The 22,160-nt window shown below is 44.5% G+C and overlaps 3 protein-coding genes across 7 annotated transcripts in view; 1 reads left to right on the forward strand and 2 right to left on the reverse strand.

The window, feature by feature from the left end:
• The first annotated feature begins 1,030 nt into the window (after nucleotides 1-1,030).
• srrd (SRR1 domain containing) lies at nucleotides 1,031-4,487 on the forward strand. 3 transcript variants are annotated; one of them, XM_026999776.3, is made up of 7 exons: nucleotides 1,032-1,403; nucleotides 1,855-1,895; nucleotides 2,009-2,181; nucleotides 2,271-2,369; nucleotides 2,985-3,136; nucleotides 3,537-3,582; nucleotides 4,149-4,487. In XM_026999776.3, exons 1-7 carry the CDS (start codon nucleotides 1,264-1,266, stop codon nucleotides 4,344-4,346), a joined length of 849 nt encoding a protein of 282 aa, XP_026855577.1. In that variant the 5' UTR covers nucleotides 1,032-1,263; the 3' UTR covers nucleotides 4,347-4,487. The 3 variants fall into 3 exon arrangements, with proteins under 3 accessions (XP_035377956.1, XP_026855577.1, XP_035377955.1); XM_035522062.2 differs by having other exon boundaries at nucleotides 1,372-1,581; XM_035522063.2 differs by lacking the exons at nucleotides 3,537-3,582; nucleotides 4,149-4,487 and adding an exon at nucleotides 3,378-3,528 and having other exon boundaries at nucleotides 1,031-1,403.
• Nucleotides 3,964-17,018, reverse strand: si:ch211-166a6.5 (clustered mitochondria protein homolog). Its single transcript, XM_026999775.3, has 26 exons — nucleotides 16,831-17,018; nucleotides 14,711-14,805; nucleotides 14,419-14,590; nucleotides 13,487-13,618; nucleotides 13,193-13,347; nucleotides 11,072-11,226; nucleotides 10,794-10,916; nucleotides 10,573-10,705; nucleotides 10,322-10,414; nucleotides 9,186-9,868; nucleotides 8,981-9,054; nucleotides 8,772-8,876; nucleotides 8,518-8,618; nucleotides 8,236-8,388; nucleotides 8,063-8,125; nucleotides 7,741-7,976; nucleotides 7,577-7,661; nucleotides 6,932-7,085; nucleotides 6,703-6,842; nucleotides 6,546-6,626; nucleotides 6,332-6,457; nucleotides 6,098-6,207; nucleotides 5,862-5,955; nucleotides 5,601-5,729; nucleotides 5,437-5,510; nucleotides 3,964-5,351 (listed from the first exon to the last, which is right to left on the reverse strand). Exons 1-26 carry the CDS (start codon nucleotides 16,871-16,873, stop codon nucleotides 4,889-4,891), a joined length of 3,972 nt encoding a protein of 1,323 aa, XP_026855576.3. The 5' UTR covers nucleotides 16,874-17,018; the 3' UTR covers nucleotides 3,964-4,888.
• A 2,451-nt stretch (nucleotides 17,019-19,469) lies between these two features.
• The window catches only part of dhx37 (DEAH (Asp-Glu-Ala-His) box polypeptide 37), a 16,977-nt gene continuing 14,286 nt past the window's right edge, over nucleotides 19,470-22,160 (reverse strand). For all 3 annotated transcript variants that reach the window (XM_026999774.3, XM_081707466.1, XM_081707468.1), the window contains 5 exons: nucleotides 22,099-22,160; nucleotides 21,881-21,975; nucleotides 21,659-21,732; nucleotides 21,459-21,556; nucleotides 19,470-19,975 (listed from right to left, as the gene is read on the reverse strand). The exon at nucleotides 22,099-22,160 is cut by the window's right edge and continues 76 nt beyond it. In XM_026999774.3, coding sequence (XP_026855575.2) covers nucleotides 19,899-19,975; nucleotides 21,459-21,556; nucleotides 21,659-21,732; nucleotides 21,881-21,975; nucleotides 22,099-22,160 — 406 coding nt within the window. In that variant the 3' untranslated portion in view covers nucleotides 19,470-19,898. The remainder of the gene's footprint in view (nucleotides 19,976-21,458; nucleotides 21,557-21,658; nucleotides 21,733-21,880; nucleotides 21,976-22,098) is intronic.

Below are 22,160 nucleotides of genomic sequence, written 5' to 3' on the forward strand. Positions count from 1 at the left end.
ATTTATGAAAAGTAGCTTGCAATATATCTTTTTCTTAAAAGCTCACACATCTGTGTGTGAAATCGGTGCTCTCTCATAATGCTCTCTCATTAATATGGAAGTAAATTGTGGTCTGATATCAGTGATATTAGGAAAAGAAATCTCAATATATAGACCAGTAAAATGTCTAGTAAGTGACCTTGAACAAGAACACGGAATATTCCCAGAAATTGTAACTAATTGTTACTAATCACAAGGTGATCACAAAATACAATGTGATGCTTGTGACTTATGTTATATGCACGTTTAGTCGATATCAAAAACTTCATGTACTGTAGCGTAAACATAACACATGAACTAAGTAGCACAAAGGACCCAGAGCAAAGAAAAATAGCTGTTTAGTCTAAAGTATTTTTGCATGCTGAATTCAAATATGTTTTCAGAATATCTCTATCAACCATAGTTTTGTGTTCCATTATATTTGCCTCTACATGTATGGCATTTAGCAAACATGATCTACCAAAGTGCTTTTAGCTGTGTGCTTAAACAGGACAAATACTTTACAACCGATTATGCTCACGTATCATTATATATATGTATAGCATGCCTATGGAAAATCGGTACCGAGGAAAGTGGAACCCATTTGTTAGCTAACTATTATTGTTCCCTTAAGTGGGATGTTCAAGATTGTACATATTGTTAGTGTAATAACAGCCTTATTTATGAATAAGTAACGTATACTTAAAAAATTCACTGAAACATCTTTAAAACGGATTTGAATTCATCGTAAAAACTACAAGGACCTCATATTTTAGTTTGTGGGACACACGGTGTTATTAAATGATTCGATAGTTGAGTAGTCTTTTTAACAGATACTTTCTTACTTTTACTTGAGTAATAATTTAAATGACTACTTCTACTTGAGTAATTATTATTTGAAAGTAACATTACTTTTACTTGAGTACATTGTTTTCTGCATTGGTTTGGTGTTTTTATTAAAGACGTTGAAGAATGGCTATATGGGAACTACACTTCAAGTACAAGACGGAAATGTTATCATGTAACACCACAACATTGCAAGGCACGAGGACGACCGAATGTGTGGCCAAATAGCCCGAGTCGTTCCGGGATGATGTGTTTAATATTGTCCTCACTTAATGCAGTACTAAACAGTTATGTTGTGGACGACGGACAGTTGTGTTGGTATTTCGATAAGTCTTATTCAGTTAAAATCTTACACGTGTGCCTCCTGTGGTAAGATAGCTGAGCTAGCTAATTAGCGTTATGGCTAGCGGTGAAGAGTGGCAGATTGTGCGTCGCGGCAAAGGAATAGCCCGTACAGGAAAACGTGTCCAGACAGAAAAACCAGAGGCTTCAGAACCATCGGAAAGACTTCGGGGGAAACGCAGAATAACAGAGGCGGTGTAAGGAAGTAGCTAACCACTTATGAGAGTGAGGGTGATGTTTTTTGTTTCCACACGTTTAGTGTAACTGACCAGAATTCATAAACGATTCTGGCCTTCTCTGTTCGATGTTAAGTTTTTTTTTACTTAAAGCTTCCCGATATTTGTACATAATTCAAAGAAGAATTATAATCTCCAGGTGAGAATGTCATGAGTACAACATGAATAGGGACACACGCTGATTTTCCACTAATGTGAGTTTTGTTCCAAGTTATCTTGATCGTGGTTGGCATGCCGCAGTAGCTAGCTAAAGGAAAAATGATAAGCATGAACACTTTACGGAATCCAGTGTATGATGTCACCACATTGAAAATGCAATATTTCACACATCCAGTAATAGGAGGCTTCCTAGTGAGCACACAGTTCAGACGTTGGACAACAGTAACTCATCGCCCTTATCTCTGTCTTGCAGAAATGAGTTGAAAGGTGACAATTTCTGGTTGGAATGGCGAGGTGACTGAATTCAACACAGAATGAACACATGGTGCATAATATGTGGCCAACAAGTTATTCTGCTTGTGCCTCTTTTGGTACTATAACATCAGGACAACGTCTTTGTCTGACAGAGCTCTTGTCTGGCTGCCTGGCTGCCTCTGGCAGAGGTAGCTCTGAGAATAAGGCAGTCAGTAAGAGGGCATGCCTGCTCGACTGTGTGTGCTATGGCCTGGGCAACTTCTCCTCCTGCGTGTCTGCCAGATATCAGCTTGCCATGTTGCTGCTGCTCTTTGACACACTGGAGGTAAACTCACCTACTCCCTGCTATCTAGCATTTGTTTTATTACCTTACTTTAAAGAAAATGTAAAACAATGGATTATACACTTTTTCAGATTCCCGTGGGCCAGTGCAGCATGTATGACCCAGTGTTTACAGTTTCAGAATGTGAGACTCTCAGGGAGCTTGGCTTCACTGTGCTGACTGAAAATGAGGTATGCTCACACACATGGAGCCAGTTTTCCCAAATGAAAGATGATGGTACTCCAGAACTACAGACCTTTGTTAAGGGAGAATTACCTTTAGTCTAGCCATCTTAACCTTAGACTGTGATTTATCCGTGTCCTAGAAACTGACCCCCAACTGTCTCACATTAAAGGAATATTTCTGCGATTAACCTTAAAAAAATAATTTAGGGAATATTTTATATTCCCTAAATTCCCTATTGTGTTTGTCAAATGCTTGCTTTTAAAGTTATAGACAATACAAAATAAGGCCTAAAACATTTTCAGCATTTTCAGATGTTTTTATCCAGAGCGGTGTAAAAAAAAAATGATCTGCCTAAGTGTTTGTGGTCCCTAGGGACTGAGCGCATGATCTTTGAGTTGCTAGACACGTGCTCTCCCTGTTCTGTCAGGTAATACGTTGCTGTATTATCATGCTATATTAGTGTCTATACATTCTGTTTTACAATCTTGAAATTGTGCCCTCTGGAACACTGGGTGATCATTTATATGCCATCCATAACTCTCAAAACAAGCATTTGTCAAATAAACACTTATTTTTAGGACTGGAGTACTATTTTTAAAATCACTGTCTTGTCTCTTCAGGAAGGAAAGCGAGCGATATGTCGTCCCACCCTTTTCTACCTAATTCATTGTGGAAAAGCTTTGTACAACAATGTGCTGTGGAAGAACTGGAGTCTTCAGGTTCTGCCGAATGTCATTGTTATTGGCAACAGCTTTCTTGGCATTCAGGAGAGGTATGTGCCACTTACCCATGCCAGAATCCCAGACCCTACTGTTGGATGTTTAGTCCAGGATTGAACAACTCCATTAGTCCAATATCTTGGCAAAAAGATGACTTTGCCATTTTAGAAATGCATTGTTTCTGCCGGTCTTCTGGAGTTATTTCACCAAATAATTTCTTCAAGCATTTTGCAATTTTAAGGTCATGGAAGCATGAAAGTCCTTATAAATTCCTTTTATATTCACCAAAAACAGATTCTGCTCACAGACCCAAAAGGATAAAGCATCAGGGTTGACATCAAATAGATTCTCAAATTATGGGACCATGTCTTGGTATTGTTAATAAATCAGTACGGGTGAGTTTTATTGCTTTAAGGATAGTGTACAGTTTATTTTTGTGTTTTGTGTGTCTAGGATGCTTCAGAGGGAGCTTGAAAGAGACTACAGCTTCCTCTCAGATGTATCCTTTAGGTGTTCTAGTTACACCTCTTTTATAACTTATAACGTGTGAGGGTTTTGACAGAAAAATTACAGCTGATTTTAATGGTTGCTTAAGCAGGGTTCATTTTACAGCACTGAAACCAACCATTGTTGGATTATAAAACTTGTAAACAGCTAAATCAATGCAACACTGAAAAAAACACGGCCATAAGTTGCCTGACTCTAAAGTTGTGGCTCATTATCTGTTTATTTGATTGTAGAGCTGTACGTCTCTTGTAGAGGCATCTGACCTATTGATGTATGTAATACTAAACGGTATACGTGTCCAGCATGACCCTGTGTTTTGGCAGGCAGGTTCAGATATAAGGCCGCCAAAAAAAAGAAAAAAAGGCTTGGTCTGTCCTGGCTGATGGTGTTTATTAGCCTATACTATCAGCAGCCATAGCATAGGTCTTAACTGGAACAGGACGGGGGGAGAAAGTATATATAATCGACATGAAATGCGAGGTGCTTATGAACACACACAAACAAAAACAGGTTCGTCTTTGCCAAAATGTTGTCCCTTGACACTCGGTAATTATTCAGGCGATAGGTGTGTGTGAGGAGACTAGCCTGCCCTGCTCACCTCGTTTCCTGGATGTGTTTAATGACACTGCCCTCATCCGATTTCCAACTGATAAGATTTCTGAACTCCCAGATTCCATCTGGGCTGAGCCTGTGGAACCCCACTACCAACACTGCCCAGACCTGGAGATTATCCTGAAGGAGCGTCAACTGAACTAAGGAAAGTGGGTGTGTTAAAACACTTCAGGGTGTGGCTATAGGGGAAGGATGTGTGTCTGGAATAGAGACATGCACAAACATGTCTGTGCTATGTTTCATTATGTTGAATCTGTGCGACATTAAAAGGTAACTTTAAAAAGCCTTCTGTGGTTTTTTTTTCTATTGGCTTGTTGTTGATAAGTGTTCAGTTTTTCCCGAGAAGATATTCCAAAGAATTGAGCATTCATCATCAGATTGTGCTGTATTTTGCCTGAGAGCCTAATGCATAAAAGAATACCAAAGCAGTTATTTCATTGTTAAGGGAGTGAATATAATGTGGTAAACCAAATCTTCAGTGATGGATGAGCATACAAAATCTTTTTGTCCTTCCTTCTGATCTAGTTCTCATAGTCAAAAAACTATTTATGCACTATGTTTAGTTAGGTGACTCATCTAGATACCTTTGTCGTCTCATATGAACTTGGTGTTAGGTTTTAAATAGACCTTGCTTTCTGGCCTTTTATAAAACTTTCCTGATCTTCGCAATCGCAGTTACAGATGTCTCAATTCTGCAATGGGACTTCTATTTCAGCCTGTTTCTCCACAGCTGTTACGTCTCCAGCAGTCTTGTGCTCTTCTCCGTTTACCAGAGCTGGTTCTGATTTCTTGTTTGTGGCCACGCTTAACTCTTTGACCTCCGCCAGGCTCTTGAACGAGGTACCGCTGGTGAGTCCCAATTGCTCCACTGAGCCTTCTGTGTCTTCATCTTTTTCAGTTGCACAGTCTCCGTTTTGCAAGTGAGACTCTACATGCGCATTTATTTGGGGATTGCTGGGTGTCTTCTCCAGAACATCTTGCGTTTCCAGTTGAGAGTCCGGATTTTCAGCAGGCACCTCTTCGGTCTGCTTCCCATTGGACGTTCCTTCCTTAACCTCAGCTTCACCAGAAGATTCTGTCACAGCCTGCTCGGCCTCCTCGGCAGCTCTTTTCTCTTGCAGCTTCTCTTTGAATTCTGTAATCCTCATGCTGAAATATTGATTAACATCAGTTACTAACAGTCGGCTCTATAACAACCACTCACCGGGTCCTAGAAGCTCTTTATCCACCCTACCTGTATGAAGTCTTCAGGATGCCGTTCACCAGAGCCAACTGCTCCAGGGTCGTCTCTTGTGAAGGAACCAGGCTCTGAAAAAGAACAAGAAAAACAGCTTAAACCTAAAACAAAGAAAGTCACACAAAGCCACCACATCAACAGAGGAAAGGTGATTTGCTTACCTCAGGTGTGCTCGAGTCGGCAAGCTCTGCACCGCCCTGCCGTATAGACCGCTCAACACGCACAGCCTGCTGGGTGACGGCTTTCAGGAAGTCGGAACTGCATTTGGTCTGGGGATGATTCTCGCCCCACTGGAATACGTGTGTACAAACACATTCAATATATAGTTGCGTTGCAAATGTTTTCCTGTGGCCTTCACAGCCTCTGAAATGCATCTCAATTTCCAAGCTTACTGGTACTCAGAACAGTCACATCCATCTCACCTTGGTCTGGAAGATGCTGTGCGCCTGTTTTTCTTGTGTCATGCCTCCCCTGTAATCTCCCACCGCACACATCCTCTGAGCTAGAAGATGGTGACTACAAAAACAGGCATCAGTTTCAACCTGACACTGAGTTATCGGTAAACCATAATCTTCACAGACTCAGACTGCTGGATCTTTGGGGGCACAATAAAATATGCCAGAAATAAGCAAGCCCGTCTGAAAAGCAAATATCTTACATAAGACCAGTCGTTACATCCATAGCACCTCGGAAAGACAGGCTGAGCTTCAGTGCATTTTGCAAATACTGAGTGGACTGTTCTCCTTGCAGCATCAAGCCCAGAGAACTCTGGAAGAGAAATGCTGCGTGAATATAGCGTTAAATGGCATGGGCAGCTCGAGGGCGACGGTAGAGAGATTTCTGGTATTGGCCAGTAAACGGTGGGCTGCATGTGGCCTTCCAGCTCACTCACATCCAGCACGGCGGTGTAGGGGTGATCCTCCCCGTGTGTCGTCAGCATGAGGATCTTGGCTCGATACAGGCAACGCAAAGCCAAAGCCGTCTCGCCTCCGGCCAACACGTACACCGCCAGTAAGGCCTAGAGATGGTGGACGCACAGAGTTTGTACATACATACTGAACACAGATACGTGCAAAATGACATGATGCAGAAGGTATGCATCTTACATATTGCTGAATGGTGTTTGGGTGGTCAAAGCCCAGGATCCTCTCGCTGATCACCACAACCTTGAGTTGGAGACTCCGGGCCTGGGAAAAGAGGCAGGTATTAGATAACGCTACTTCAAGATCGAGAAGCAGTCCGGTGTTAGACGGCGACGCCCACCTCGGCAGGGCGGCCCTGGAGATAGGCCACTTGAGCCAGCTGACTGAGACAGTGGCAGGCCTCAGGGTGGAGGTCATCGCACACGCGGCCGAAGAGGTATGCCGCTTCTTTGAGCTGCTCGTACGCCTTCTCCAGCAAACCTGCAGGTTCGGGAAGCCATCGGTGAAGCAGCTGCCTTCGCCGGCCATAAAACGAAAGAGCGGAAACGGAAGCCTTGCTGTATGCGCACCTTTCTGAAGGCTGTTCTGGGCTTCGCGGAATGCCCGCGAAGCATCGGTCGTCGCCATGGTGATGTGCTTGATAACAGGTAGAAGGTTGAGTACGTCGTCTGAAGAGATGGGTGCTTTGTTGCGGTTGTCCAGGGCATAGTCTCTGAGCCGGAGCTATGGGACACAAACGCAAAAACCTAACGTTAAAAGTTATTGCAAAGACACTGAATAAGGTATTAGGTATATTGCCAGGCAATGGCATCACTAGGCCGGTTTTGGGGGGGGTACAGCCCTCCTTAAATGTTCTTTTGTCCCCCTTCAACTAAGCATGAATTATTCGTCAATAGTCCTCATTCATTCATTCTCATTCAACCTTGCTACTGTCTCCAAATTCACAATATACTGAGAGAAGGGGCACTAGGACCTGGGAGAGGTGCTGCTGCTGCACAACAGTCCTGAAACCACAATTGTTTTTTTTATTCTGAAAGATTTAATATTTAGGCATTCTGTGACACCATTACCGATCGCTCAGTCAGTTTGTGTGCGACAGAGGATCTCTGTCAGAGAAAGTTACACAGCCTTCAGGAACAATCATAAAAGTAAAGAAAATGTGTAATATGGATTTAAGTGTAGTTTTGACTGTCTGCCAGGCAGGCTTGTAGTACCTGTATACCAGTCTTCAAACACATCTCCCGTAACAAGGATACCTTCTGAAGCCCACACTGCTCAACCAGATGGTCAATATTTGACCTGCAATAAACAGTTTACATAATTCTAATAATAAAGGCATATTTTAAAGAAAACCAGAGATATGGCAGGGATGTCTCACCCTAGTCCCTTTATAAGGCCATAGGTCTCTAGTGCATCTTGGCCTATGAGGCTCCACAGTTCATTCCCGCCAAGTGTGCTCCACGCAATACTATCAGCAGCGCCGCCCCCTTTGTGGCCACGCCTCCTGGAGCGCTTCTTAGACTCCTCCCCATTTGAGGCGCCACTAAAGTGAGGCACCAATAAGCAGCAGAGGAAGTGGCTCGCAGCTGCTGAGATGCTGGACAACTCCACTCCCTTGAAAGGCATAAACAGGTTCATGTTTGGTGAAAAGACCACCATTACATTTATGGGGTAACTAGAAAAACTTAAAGCTGCAGTACCTGTATGTAGCCATTGAAGATCCTTCGAGCACAGCGCACTACAATCTCTCCATATGCCAGTCGCTGGCAGAGCAGAACAACACAGACGAATGAAGACATCTTACGGGGCCAAAATACCGAGGGAAAAACGTCCCGCCGCCATCACGACATTGTTAAAACCCTGAAGCCCATACCGTAATGTGCCTTAGTTTATCCTTATGATCCAACTGGCTGATGAAGGACACCAGGTGACCCAAATAACGGAGGTTGATGCCCTTCTGGTGCAGGGCTTGCCGCAGTGTAGCGCCATCCATGGGCAGCTCCTTGCCTTGGAGGCAGTCATCCAGCTACCAAATCAAGCCACACTGTGCTGTTAGTATTCAACAATGGGCACAGACCTACACAACAGACCGGCTACCAGAGCGTCACAGAGGTCCACAGGGCACTGGGGGGCACAGAAAACTGAAAACACTCACAAATGCTGGTATTTGATCGCCGATGATGAATGAAGCAGCTTCTTTCAGTAACCTCTTCTGTAAGGACACCGCATTACTTTCCGACGTGGGGAACTCTACACCTACAGGCAGACAGAGCAGGAGTATATGTGATTCTTTTTTTTTTCCCTAGTGCTTATGAATGAATGTGTTTGCGATAGGTGCAGTTGGTAACGTTTGTGGTGTAGAGCCGTGATGGTTGGGGCTTGTTCCATTGTGTGGGTCGATGTACTTGCCTGGGGACAAAACGTTTGGGTTGAACCGCATCTCGAAAATGATGTCACTGACAGAGCCGACATCTTTACAAGCCTTTCTGATGGCATCCGTGCCGCGCGAGTCACCTGTTGGCACGTGTGAATTTGGTCACGACATTTGCCTACTTCAGAAGCGAACTGCTCGAGTTCAGAACACGTTTTAGAGGCTTTTGCAGCCGTTGCGTTCTTACCTGCTTTAACACACTCCTCGACGCCGCCGGTCTCCTCCATATGTTCGCGCACATGCTTTGTAAACTGAGAGTTCCTGTGAGAAAGGAACAGAGAAAGTATGAACGCACGGTTGGCCCGAATCTAGGAAAAGCGTTTTAACGTTATCCCGTCCAGACGACCCAGGAATGCACTCACGCACGCCGACACGCCCAGAACGCCGCTTACTTGTGTCGGATGAAAGCCTTGACGAGCTCTGGCCGTAGGCGGCACAGCCCGTGGGGGAAACGTCTGAGGGTAGCGCCCTCTTCCCCTTCCTGTCCCTCCGCTACGCGGAAGTTGGCATCCGCGGGCATGGTACGGAACACATCCAGGAGGTAATAGCGGCCATCCGCTCCCAACAGTCCCTGGACGTCCGTGGAGGTGAAGAGGGGCACCTGGTGGCTGCTGGGCCCAACGACGGCGTGCCTCTGCAGGCCGAGGCTCTTGGCTGACTGAGCCAGGAGCTCCAGCAGCTTCCGGCGAGCCGGGTTCTCGATGGGCCCGGCCCCAACTCCATACAAGAGACCCCTGGGGACTCCAGGCTGATCGACGCCCTGGAGCCCAGGGGCCAGGCCCTGGGCGGAGAGCCGCAGACCTCTGTAGTCAGCCAGAGCAGTGGGGAGGGTGTGGAGTGCCTGAAGGTCTCCTTCCAGATCACTGTAGCTCTGGATGGATCTCAACTCAAGTCTCTGTGCTGCCCTGCGACCCCGCTCACCACCCAACCACTCGGCCCCTGTCCCACCCATACTCATAAATAAGCCGCCCCACAGGAAGGCTGGGTCCTGGCTGCAGCTGTTGATTGGATCAACAAAACCATCAATCACTTTCTCTGAACCCTCAGCAACGGCCCAAACAAAAGCACTATTTACCTGTAGGGGAAGAGTTTCAGAGTTGTGAGTTGGACAAGATCAGGTTTTGTGCATAAATGTAAAAAAATGTACTAATTTACACTGACCAGCCACTTCATAAGCAACGCTTGTGCCACTCACTGACCACCTTGAGGTACACCCATCATTTTATAAGGGTACAATTACAGACTGCAGCCCATCAGATGGCAAGAATAATGAGTCAGACATTCTATACTCCATTCATTCCGGGTCAGTGATGATATCATTTTGGAGGCTGACCACAGTATAAACAGTATTAACACTGAACTGGTACTGGCATGGTTGTTGCCATGGTGTTGAGCTTGTACAAGTTTATCACCAGGCTGGTACAAGTTCATCACCAGCAGTGTTTCTGGCATTTCTAATGAAGTGGCTGGTGGGTGTAGAGTACATTTGTCTTTTTTGTGTGTACATTAGTAGTCAGAAGGTGGGTACCTGTAGTAAGGCTTTCTCTCGTTGGAGTCTCTCTTCTAAAGTGGTTTGGGGTAGATCTCTGGCAGCCTGCAGTTCCTCATTCCAGTCTGGGGCCTGTAGACACACACCAAAACATCTCAGCAAAGTGCATGGGCGCGCGCACACACACACACACACACACACACACACACACACACACACACACACTGGTGAGATTGACCCAGAATGGCAAGATGAGAAGTGAGGGAGATGAAAGAGCCCAGGGTGAACACCTGCGCATGGAGGCCGAGATCCAGGCCCAGCCTGTAGCTGTAGTTGTTTTTGTGAGAGTGGACAGCTGACCCTCCCAGCCAGCTCAGAGTGTGGTACGGAGTGGACATGCACTCTTCTGCAGCCAGAGTGGGCCTAGGACATTAAGACGCAAGCTTTTACTTTCAATAAATCGGTCACTGCTTTCAGAGCAGGGTGTTAACGATGCATTCGTTGGGGTTACCTGTGTAGGAGTGTACTGAAGTGGTGCTTAAACTGTGGGCTGAGCTGGGACAGAAGGTCAGTCAAACAGTGACACACCGGGGAGGACGGGGCGGGACGAGGGTCAAAGACATCCTTGGTGGACCTGAAATTAAAGAAGTAACCAAATTATGAAGACTGCAGAAAGAGTACCACTGGTTACATACAGCAACTCTAGCACCATCTGTCAGTGTGTCTCATAACCGACCCTGGTGCCTATATGTCTTTACTCAGATCAAAGGCTGTACTCTGTACTCTCACCTATTCAAGTAGAATCCTCGTGGGGAGGAAGTGATGTCACAGTGCTTCCCCTCCAGTGTTTGGATGCTAATGTACAGGAAATCACCCTGAAGCTTCCTGGACCCTGGGGGAGGGTTCCAACAGCTGAGTGACAGGTCCAGCAGGCAACTGGGGACCTAAAGTAAGTGTCATTGACATCAGTCATTCCCACAAGTCATAAAGGCCGCCTTATCAGCCTCAGACACTACGTGATCATGTGTGAGCTAAACACACCGTAGTGTATGAGTGTGAAACTTACAGTGGATTCAGGAGGTATCGAGACCCCTCGTTGCACACTGTGTTGTGGATCTACACTTAATCGCACAATGACAAAGTGAAAATGTATTTTTAGAAAGTTTGAAAAATTAATTAAAAATAAAAAACTGAAATCTCTTATTCACAAATTTAATTAGGACCCTTGATTCAAGTTCAAGTTTCAAGTTTGGTTTATTTGTCACATACATAGTCATACACAGTATAACTCGCAGTGAAATGCTTCAATACTTCTTAGAAGCTCTTTAGCAGCAATCACAGCTGCAGATCTCTACAAGCTTTGCACATTTTGAACTGTCGTTCCATTCGGAGTTTGCGTGCACTCTGGAGAAGATTTCCTTCTGGGATGTTCCTATATTTGGCTACATTCATTTGTCTCTCGGTGGCTGCCAGAATCCCCATCCTTGCCACTAAGAAACACAATGCTGCCACCATGTTTCACTGTAGGGATGGTCATTATCTAGGTGATGTTCAGTGCCTGTTTTAGCAGACATAGTGCCTTTTGTTCTCAGAGTTTTGGTCTCATTGGACCAGAGATTTTTTTTCTTTCCACATTCTTTTTACATGCCAAGTTGGTGGTCATACAACGTTTACTCAACAGTAGCTTCTGTCTTGCTCCACCATAAATTATGTAGTGCTGCAGAGATGGTTCTCCATCCAACAAGTTCTCCCATCTCTGCACAGGGCGTCTAGAGCACTTTTAGAGAGACCACTGGGTTCTTCCTTACCTCTCTGACCAAGGCTCTTCTTCCCTGGATGCCCAGATTGGCTAGATGGCCAAATCTCGGAAGGGTCAAGGCTGTGACGAGCTTCTTCCGGCAAAATGACAGAGGCCAGGGTGATCCTGGGAATGCTCAAAGCCTTACAGGTTCTTTTACATCTTTGCCCTCATCCATGCCTTGCCACAGTTCAGGGTAATGGAGATCTACAGTCAGTGACGTGGACATCACAGCTTGGTTTTTATCCTTATAATGCAGTGTAAACTGTGGGCCATTACAGACCCAGGTGTGTGCCTTTCCCAACCAATCAATATGTCCAGTCTGTTCAGATTTCAGCAGGTGGACTCCAACCGGACTCTAGACACATTTCAAGGATAATTAAAGCATACAGATACATTTGACCACAACTTGGTGTGCCACAGCCAAATGTTTGAATACTTTTGTAAATAAGAGATAATTAATCATATAGATAAGTGTAAAAAAGCATATTCTCACTTCAGCTTTGTGTGCGATTAAGTGTAGATTGATGAGTAAAAAATGGCAATAAATCCATTGAAAATCAAATCCACAACACAATGTGAAACAAGTCCAGGGGCGTGAATACTTTCTCAAGCCACTGATTCAATGCGTTTTTCCTTGTATTAACATGTGTTTTATATCCGGATTGTATCTGGATTTACTTTGGCCAGATTTTGTTTACACTTTTCCCTAAAATGCCTCTGCAGTGTAACCAGATTACGTCCAGTCTTACTTTCGCACGTAAAAGCACACCAACCCACCCATTGTTTCCATTTATGTCCTGAAGCCTACTGTAAACATGGTTCCTCACAGGCTATTACTAGCGCATTATACCTAGCATCAGGCAATGAAGACTTTGCTTGCCAGCTGCCACAATTTATTCTATCACTTACAATGCCAGAGTGTTGTCAGCACTTGGGAAAACAGTTTCCATTTACCCTGCATGCAGATATTGAACATGAGTGAGTGATCTGATCCTGAGTGCGCATTGGGGTGTGTTCACACCTGGCTTCTCATCGGCCAAGTGAAATCCACTTGTGATTGGATCCCACGTTACTGCTAAGCATGAACAGACCAGGTGTGTTCCATGTACCTCACTGTACGTGCTGGTGGGCAGTAGCGTAGCCAGCGGGGGGCGCTCTGTGGCCCCGGGCAGGATATAGTCAGGAGGTGGAGGGGCTTCGGTAGGCTGCTCAGGCTTGCTGTTAGCTCGTCTACCTTTTGCAGGGTGACCAGCAGGAGTGGCCTCTAACACACACAAACAGTGAATGGGAGAATGTGTCACTAATACTGGAAAAGGCATCACCTGCATATTATGCCATGAGAAAATGCATTAGTGGACCCTGACTATAACAAATATTCATACACACACACACACACTACTTACCGTTTGTGTGTGTGAGAGTATGGAGTATGCTGGGTGACCTTCCCTCTCTCAGAGCGTCCTGGGGGCTGGTACCTCTCAGCAGCTCCTGAACACGAGCCAGATGAGCTCGGGTTGACCGTGGAGAGTACAGCTCTGCCACACACACACACACACACACACACACACACACACACGTGTGTCAGGTCAGGTCAGGTCAGGACACCTACCAGCAAGGTGCAAACTTTAACCACACCTGAATGACACCAATGACATGAATGTGGTTGTGTGGTGATTGTTCACAGAGTTTGACAGCATCCTTTGATTTACAACTGTGTCCAAAGGCACTCTGAGTCATATGAGAGCGAATTTCCTTTTTCATAAAACAGATTGTAGTTTCAGATAAGCACCTGACATGATCATTCTCATGACCGTGTTTGCAGAAATGAAAAGATCAAGTTTTATGCACCCATTCTCCAACGAGACCACAAGTAAAAGATCAAATGTGTATTATTATATGGGGAAACATGATTCATCAGTCAATATGAATGAAGTACCGCTGGCCTCACATTGACCAGATGTGTCCTCCAAGTACACCGAGATTCCCACAATTACTCTAGTGACTGCATGTGAGACCCAGCAGGCTTAAACCTGTCTGATTGTTTCAAGCTTTCAAATCACTTATTTGATCATCATATGTGACAGCGTGAAGCGGTAAAACCTGTCTGGCAAAACCCACACCCACTCTTCACCTTCAAGGGGATTTGCCATCGAGTTATAATTCATTAAAACTGGACACAGCAAGGGAATTAGAAACAATATATACAATATATACATTTTACACACACGCATTCCACGCACACACACACACCCTCATTACGAGAGTCACCAAGAAGCGTGATTCAAATGAGCGATGACGAACAGGCCAGCTTTGTAGGACACAACGCACAACACACCTTCTACCAGTCGGAGGGTCACTCCTGTTTTGAAACCCTTGACGCTCCGCAGCTCAGCGAAGGGGTCGAGCGTCACGCCAGACAGGGTGAGGCCGAGGGACGTGCGGGGGGCCACCTCCTCTCTGCCCAGAATGGTCAGTATTGCATCCTGGACCAGCCAGAACTTGTTAACCTGCACAGGTAATACATCATTAAAAAAAAAAAAACCAACACACATTGACAAAAAAAAAAAATCTAGCCATCTATATCAGGTATTGGCGTGAACTCGTCATGCTCTCTCTTTCTCTCTCACCTGCAGCTCAAAAGCATCAACCCCAGCCCCTTGAACCTTCACAGAAAACGAGCCGTCATCCTCCTTCGGAACTCCTCCGGGTGTTTTCCCGTTTGCTGGAAGTGAGATGAGCAAGGCCACATTTCTCACACCAGGGACAGAAGGCAGTTAGATTTAATATGGGAAAGGGAACCCACATGTATGACTGAGAGGCGGGAGTCTTAGAACAGATATTTGTCATAGATCCTGGTGGTGGGAGGAGTAAGAGTAACATTATACCTCACACCTCAGTCAGAGGGAATACGCATTATGATGATTCAGTTTAACTCTTTAAGCATTTGCTCAACGTAAACACTGATAAAAGCAAGACCCAGCTTGATTCTGTATTAGCTTGTCCAGGCACAAATTTGCCCACAGGAGAGAAGCAAATGCCACTGAGGGGTTGGATACACATCCTGGGGCACTTCTGCTTGATCTATGAGGGGGAAAAGAAAATCACCTCCTAGTGTTTATCCATGTTCACTGGGATGAAGCAGTTTGGCCAAGGGGAAAACTGGTCCCAAACTGGACTCTATTCAGAAACCTTGTTACACACAGGACTTGGCTTGCACTTCGTTTTGATTAGTTCTTAGGCCTCTCGACTACTCAGCAAAGAATTTTTATATGCAAGAGCTGGAGCTATCCTATGAATTACAGCTTTGCATCTTTAAATTGTATCCTGTCCTTGAATATAGTAAGATATGGAAAACCTGCATGAGACAAATGATAAATGCAGAGTAAAGTCAGAATGAGGGCTGGATTATGACAGTGAGTGACAGTTGCCCCGAGTACACAAGTTATTAATCAGTCACAGGAATGCCACCTCTGTGGATCACACGGGCACCATGCCAGGAAAAAGTCAAATTACATTACATATTTAATTATGAGTCACACTATTTTTTTTTTGTTTTGTTTAAGCTTTACAAAGTAAAATGTGCGAGAGCTTCGCAGCTTCAACGTGGGTAAACAAGAAAGTTTGCTCTCAGAAGTTCTAAGAAACTCACATATAGCAGTAATGCATGGAGTCTTGTACTCCAACAGATACAGCGTTATTCCCATGCATGAGAATATCTGTCGTTTAATTAGTGCATCAATAAATAAGTGCAGCAACTTTGGTCAACATCTCATCTACAGGATGCAGCTATAGCAGCGGAACGGCTAAAATAAGCCGCAACTGACAATGGTCCGAAGATATATATGTTTTAAGTGGATTCGTGTCCATGCTGTAGAACCCTAAGGTAATTTTTACTCCGCATCGCACTTTATAATACAACTTTGCAAAAATGCCAAAGACGCTGCAAAATAGCAGTTTCTCTGGGTTACCGTTTGTAGGAATGTGCTTGAGTAAATGATTTCTTTTCCTTTTATTCTATAATCTACTGACATTTCTCCTCAATTCCACATAAACGTATTGCCATTTAGAGCCTTTATTTGACAATGACAACTAGTCGAAATAACAAGATGCAGTGTTTTCAGCCTCGAATAATTCAAAGAAAACAAGCTCAAATTCATTCTAAAATACAAGTATTCACGTTTTAACTACAGAAGCTCGGAAATCAGTTCGGCGGAATGACTCCGCTTTCCAAATCGTCCACACTGTCCGTTTAACTAACACTTATTTAGTATTTATTTCTAATAAATATTATTTACTCTTTAGTAGTACTTGGTTAATCGTCATGCAGAATGAGGTGTGCCCGTGTTGGCATGGCCTGGCCTGGCCTGGCCGCCGTGATGTGCAGACGCTTGCGCGGTTATAGTAACGGGGAGGAGCACTGGGATCCGAAGAGCAGGGAGGAAAAGTGAAAGCGATCCCATTACATGAACCAGTGGAGCACTGGAGGGAGAACTGGGACAGTCGGAAACTGCACAGGCTCCACATGTGTGCAAACCTACTGCGCTTTCACGTTAAGCGGGGTTGTAGCGCTCTCTCTCTCTCTGTGGAACAGAATAACCTCTGCACAAACTGCCTGACGGAGTGTGATGAGCGCACGGCTGTTTTCTGCACAAGCACCAACACGCCGAAGTCGAGCCGCGCAGGGAAAGAAGACGGAAAGTTAGAAGGGAGAACAGCGGGTCGCCAAAAATGAAACGTTCGTCCTTACCCGTCTGTCTCTGTTCACTTCCTTTCTTCGATGAGTCTCGCATTTTTCCCCCCTGTGGTCAACGTTTTCCTGTCGGTGTGATGTTTTTTTGGGTTTGTTTTTTTTCTTTCAGAAGTGCGGGTCTCTTCCCTTTCTCGGCTCGTGGATCGAGAGCTGGCAGGTGTGTGCAACTCCACTTCTCGCTCGCTTTTCTTTTCCTGCGCCAGGCACTCCCTTTTCGCTCGGCAGCTTCTGGCCAACAACGCCCCCTCTCCTTCACTGGACGTGCCTCAACCAGACGTATTTGACTGGGTGTGTCCCTTCATTCTTCCACACATCTGCCTCCACACACCCCCACCCTTCGCGCTCCCTCCCTGCCCTTAGGGCAAGGTGGGATCTGGCATGCAAACGAAAGTTCCACTCTTACTCTTACATGAATGACGGCCAAAAGAATGTTTTAATGACTCTGGTAGCGCAGACCAGAGTCATTAAAACATTCTTTTGGCTGTAATTCATGCACTTACTCATAGGTGAATTTTACACACACTCGCACCGCCGTGCAGTAGTGTAGCTTCATGCTGCGTTGCATACTTAAGGCAAGTCTGAAGGCAAACAGAAAGCAAAGTTGCTCGACTTGGGTGTCTGAGGAATGTGCGTTTCCTAGAGTAGGAATGGCCTGCGACCGTCTAATCCTTCACACATCTAACCAGTCCTGGCAGTGTTGAACTTTGTAAAGGTGTCTTTTATACTGGGGCAAAAGAACATTTGTTAAGAGTGAAGACCTGGACAAGGTTCATGTGCTGTTTGACACGCATAAAAGCCTGGGCAACAGCTCAAAGCCCCTGTGCATTCATTCATTCCCTGATTATGTAACAACCCTCAAACTGAAAAAGAAATACAGCCAAAAAAAGTTGTGACATCATAGCACAGAATCATGAATAGCTGGGAAATACTGGGTCGTTTGTTCTATAGTGAGGCTAAGAGTGAAACATTGAGCACACCTGTCATTTCAGCATGGTTATAAAATGCCCTGTAAGCAGCAGAACCTTCCCAATGGACCTATGGGCTGCGGGCCTGCATGTCTGCATCATGGTTCCACATGGGAAGGAACTGCCAGAGGAAATAAGAAATCCAACTGTAAGACTTCCCAAAGGATACTGGAGGATGGTTAACCAAAGGTTATCAATGAGAAGAACAGTAAAAAAAAAAACAACAAAACAAAAAAAAAACATGGGTTGTGGTGGCTTAGTACCTGACTTGTAACTGGAAAGTTGCCAGTTCAAGCCCCACTACAGCTAAGTTGGCACTGTTGGGACCCTGACCAAGGCCCATTGCTAGTGTTGTATTCAGTGATGATTTGGATAAAAGTGTCAGCTAAATGGCATTAACGTAAACATGAAAAGAAGTCTCATGAATACTGGTGGCACATTCGTTCTTCAGATAAGACAAAAATAAAATTTGTTTGGGTCAAAGTGGTCTAGCATGTTCAGAACCTGGCCTGAACTAGCACAATGAAGCGGTGTGTGTGAGATATAGGGCAGCATGACTAAGAGGTGTTGGCGGGTATACCTATAGATGGTACTGTGAATGTACCAAAATACTAGCTGACAAGATGTTTCCCAGTCTCCAGAAGCTTGGCAGAAAAGGAATATTCCAGCCTAATGATCCAAAGCACATTGCCAAAACCAGGCAAGAGTTTCCAAAGAAAAAAAGTGAAAACTATGACTTTGCCAAGTATGTCGCCTGACTTGGCTGCAGTAGAAAACCTTTGTGCATTTTATAGAGAAAGTTAGGCAACACGACTGGCAGCCGTTTAAAAAGATGGCAGAACATTTCTCCTGACATTTGTGCAATACCGACTGTCATCAAAAATAAAGGTGGATATATTAAAAATAAAAAAATTGAATCTCTGTAATGAACACTGTACTGCCTTGTTGCAGTGCATTTATCTGATGCTTTTATCTAAAACAACTTATAATTATGACTGAGTACAATTTGAGCAATGGAGGGTTAAGGGCCTTGCTCAGGTGCCCAACAGTAGCAACTTGGCTATAGTGGGGCTTTACCTGGCAACCTTCTGATTACTAATCAAGTACCTTAACCACGGCAGTGTGCTCCTCCTGCAGTGCCTGTATCTAATAGTAAACCTAAACTATTACTTTTTAATTTTACACTAGAGCAAGTACCCTATTGTTCAATTAGTAATTCCTGTAACGCAATTACTGATTCAAAATTGTATCACCAAACAATGACATGATCTTGCACTGGGGTATACACTGGGGTACACTCACTTCTGTTGTATACTGCATGACTTTCCACTCGGGTCTTGGGAGGGGTTGCTGCTGGAACTCACCAGACAAATTTAAAGCTGTTTCGCATCTCTTGTTTCACAAGAAATTCATAACAAATCTCCTACTGTAGTAATGTGGTGATGAAAGATAACATTTAGAAAATCTCTTCCTTTCACTTTCAGAACTGCAGGCCATCAAGTTGTGCACAGCAGGAGTTGCAGGCTGTGGCCCAAAACATAAACCCACTGGCTCTTGCATATAGAGTTCAGTGTAAACAAATTTGTAAAAAACCCCCATGATGTTGTAGAAAACAGAAACTGCTTGCTCTACATTATACAGAGAAAAGAAAGCACATTAGGTAAACACAGGTTGTTTTAGCAGCAAAGTATTTATTTTTTCATTTCACAAACAATGAAGTTCCTGATAAGATTTCATGGAAGAGGTGCAACCCTGACATTCACACGCTTTGGCTCTGAGGGCAGCAGACCCAGATTAATCTTAATCTGAGACTCGGCCACGCCTTCAGTGGCTACTTCAGTGGCTACAGTATCTTTGAGATTAAATCCGTCCAGGATCTCCTCATTCTCCCCTGGCTTTTATCCGTCTCCTGTAGTCTGCAGTAAATTTGGCGAATACACAATGTGGGTAGAAAGCTGGCGGAGGCGGAAGAAGCCCTTCAGTCTGTCTTCACCACAGCTAAAGTGGAAGTTGCTCTTAAAGGCTTTGGGCTGTGTGGTTGTTTACACTTCCAGGAAGCAGCGTGCGTCTGGAGCGAAGGCGAGACGAGGTGCACGTGTTTCAGACGGGAGGCCAACTCTTAGTGACTTTTTGGTGAAGAGACTCTGGAATCCACTGGCAGTATGCTGAGAGGAGGACTGTCAGAACAGAGGAGCTGATAGGAGCACGTTCTTCACCTTTTATAACATTTAAAGCTGCAATCTGCAGTATGCAGTCAAAGGCATCTTACATTTTCTCAAAGCCATAAAGTCATTATAAGTCACTGTACTCACTTCATCTGTGTTAATATTGACATATTCCAGATTTTAAACACCTCCCGAGCAGAGAGGTTTATCAGCACAAACAAAGCAGTTACAACACAAGCAGATGTGTTTATATAGGTCTGTCAGTAAACGTGAACGGGCACAACCAGAGAGGCGGGTTGGTCTCTGCTGAGAGAGCTCTGTAACTGCTTGTTGCAGTCCAGAAGGTCAAGAAGCCGACTGCACAAAGTTCTACAAGTATCAAACCAGTCTTCCTTTACTGCATAAAGGTGGTCATGACCAAGGCCTCAAACCAAATGTATGAGTCATGGGAAATAATTGTTTGAGTTGAGAAATGTAATTGATCCTTCATTTGTGTAGCTGTCTAATGAAAAACTGCTGAAAAGTGTTTGCTATTATGTTTTCATGATCATTTGCACTGTGTGCAATTGCTAGTGTGTTGTGTCAGTGGATGAAGCATCTTCTGTGAGACACAAACTATTTAGAACACTAAGGGTGCTGTAGTGCTATAATCAGTTTGTGTCCTCTCTACACTACAGGTTAGAGGTTTATAAACACCACTAACCTTTAAAACAAACATGTAAATGAGCCTAGTCCACATGTACTTGGGTATTTTTAAAAACGGCTTTTGCTCCGTAGTACTGTTTTCAAAAAAAAAAAAAAAATCTCTGCCCACATGAAAACACAAAAACTTTCTGTTAAACTCTACCAAGACCACGTTGAGTAACCAAAAGCCTTAAAACAGTTACTACCGTAGGCTACCAGCAATGCCGCATCGAGGAAGGGGGAATAGTATGTGTGGAACTATAGTGAAGTTGTCCTCAGTATCAAACTACAGTGTAACTAGACATTTCTGTGTAAACCTTTAGCAAGTCCTGTTGGCAATTTTAAAACCAACGCTATTTTTACCTTCACCTGCCAGTGCATAAAATCGCATCATGTAAACAAATGAGATAATGGCACACACTCCGACATCAAACAAAGGACATTACAACGCACTATTGATGTTATAAGCCATAAAATCCACTTTACTGATAACATGGTAAACAGGGTTTCTGAACATCTTTGGTGCATTTCTGGTGTTTTTGTTTTCACCCAAAATGCAGTTTGCATGTAGACAAAAGGCAAAAATGCATAGACAAGGCTACATTTTATAAAAATACCCAGCAACGTGTGGACAAGGCCTTCTATGTCTAACAGTAATATTTTTATTAAGATAGACCAAAATGGCTTTAAGTTAATTATTCTTGTTGTTGCTTACATTTTACAGTCATCAGAAAACCCTTGGCATGTTCATGGTGAACTGGACAGTTTCTTCCTAAAAGAACTGCAGCTTTAAATGTTCACACATACTTACATTTTGCATTTTTCGTCCACGCAGCTTGTAAGGCATCTCTGTTGTCCACCTTTTCAGACACCAGGGCTCCCAAGAGAGCCTCAGTCCGGGGCTGCAGTCTGAATTACACGAATATGAGATCACACAAACGATCTATTCTCACGTGCTGTACACACGCACCAGTGCATATGCAACATGTTCCCTATGATCTGTGTGCTTACTTGGCCCAAGTCTTCAGCATGGTCGAGGGGCTGGACAGTAAACATGTACTGTGCTGCTGCAACTTGGGACACACCTGCAACATGCAGCCCAGAATAAAGGTTCCATCTCAGCCAGTCCCTCCTTTCTAAGGGCAACTTCATCGTGAACCCATGCTTTCAGCATGCACACTCGAGCACGGAGAACCCGGCACAAAGCGTGGATACGCAGACGCACACATTTACCTGGCCCTCCAGCAGAAACTTGCTGAACAGTTTGTATCGCTCAAGACCTTCTGGGTGATCCATCTCTACGGAAGGAAGCTTCCAGCCGACTCTGACTAAGATCACAGATGCACATGCCATATGAAGTTCATACCATATAACATTCGGCTGGAAGAATGAATGGCAGCCTCAGTTATCACCGCTGATAGGAAGGGAGAGGCTAAGAACACGTGTCTTACAGAAGGTGCTCTGCTGATGACACTTCACCGTGCCACTGATCGGGCAGAACCAGGGGGCGGGG

The sequence above is a fragment of the Electrophorus electricus genome, chromosome 25 (assembly GCF_041902795.1).
Source record: "Electrophorus electricus isolate QZ-2024a chromosome 25, ASM4190279v1, whole genome shotgun sequence".
In the NCBI taxonomy this organism is placed as follows: domain Eukaryota; kingdom Metazoa; phylum Chordata; class Actinopteri; order Gymnotiformes; family Gymnotidae; genus Electrophorus; species Electrophorus electricus.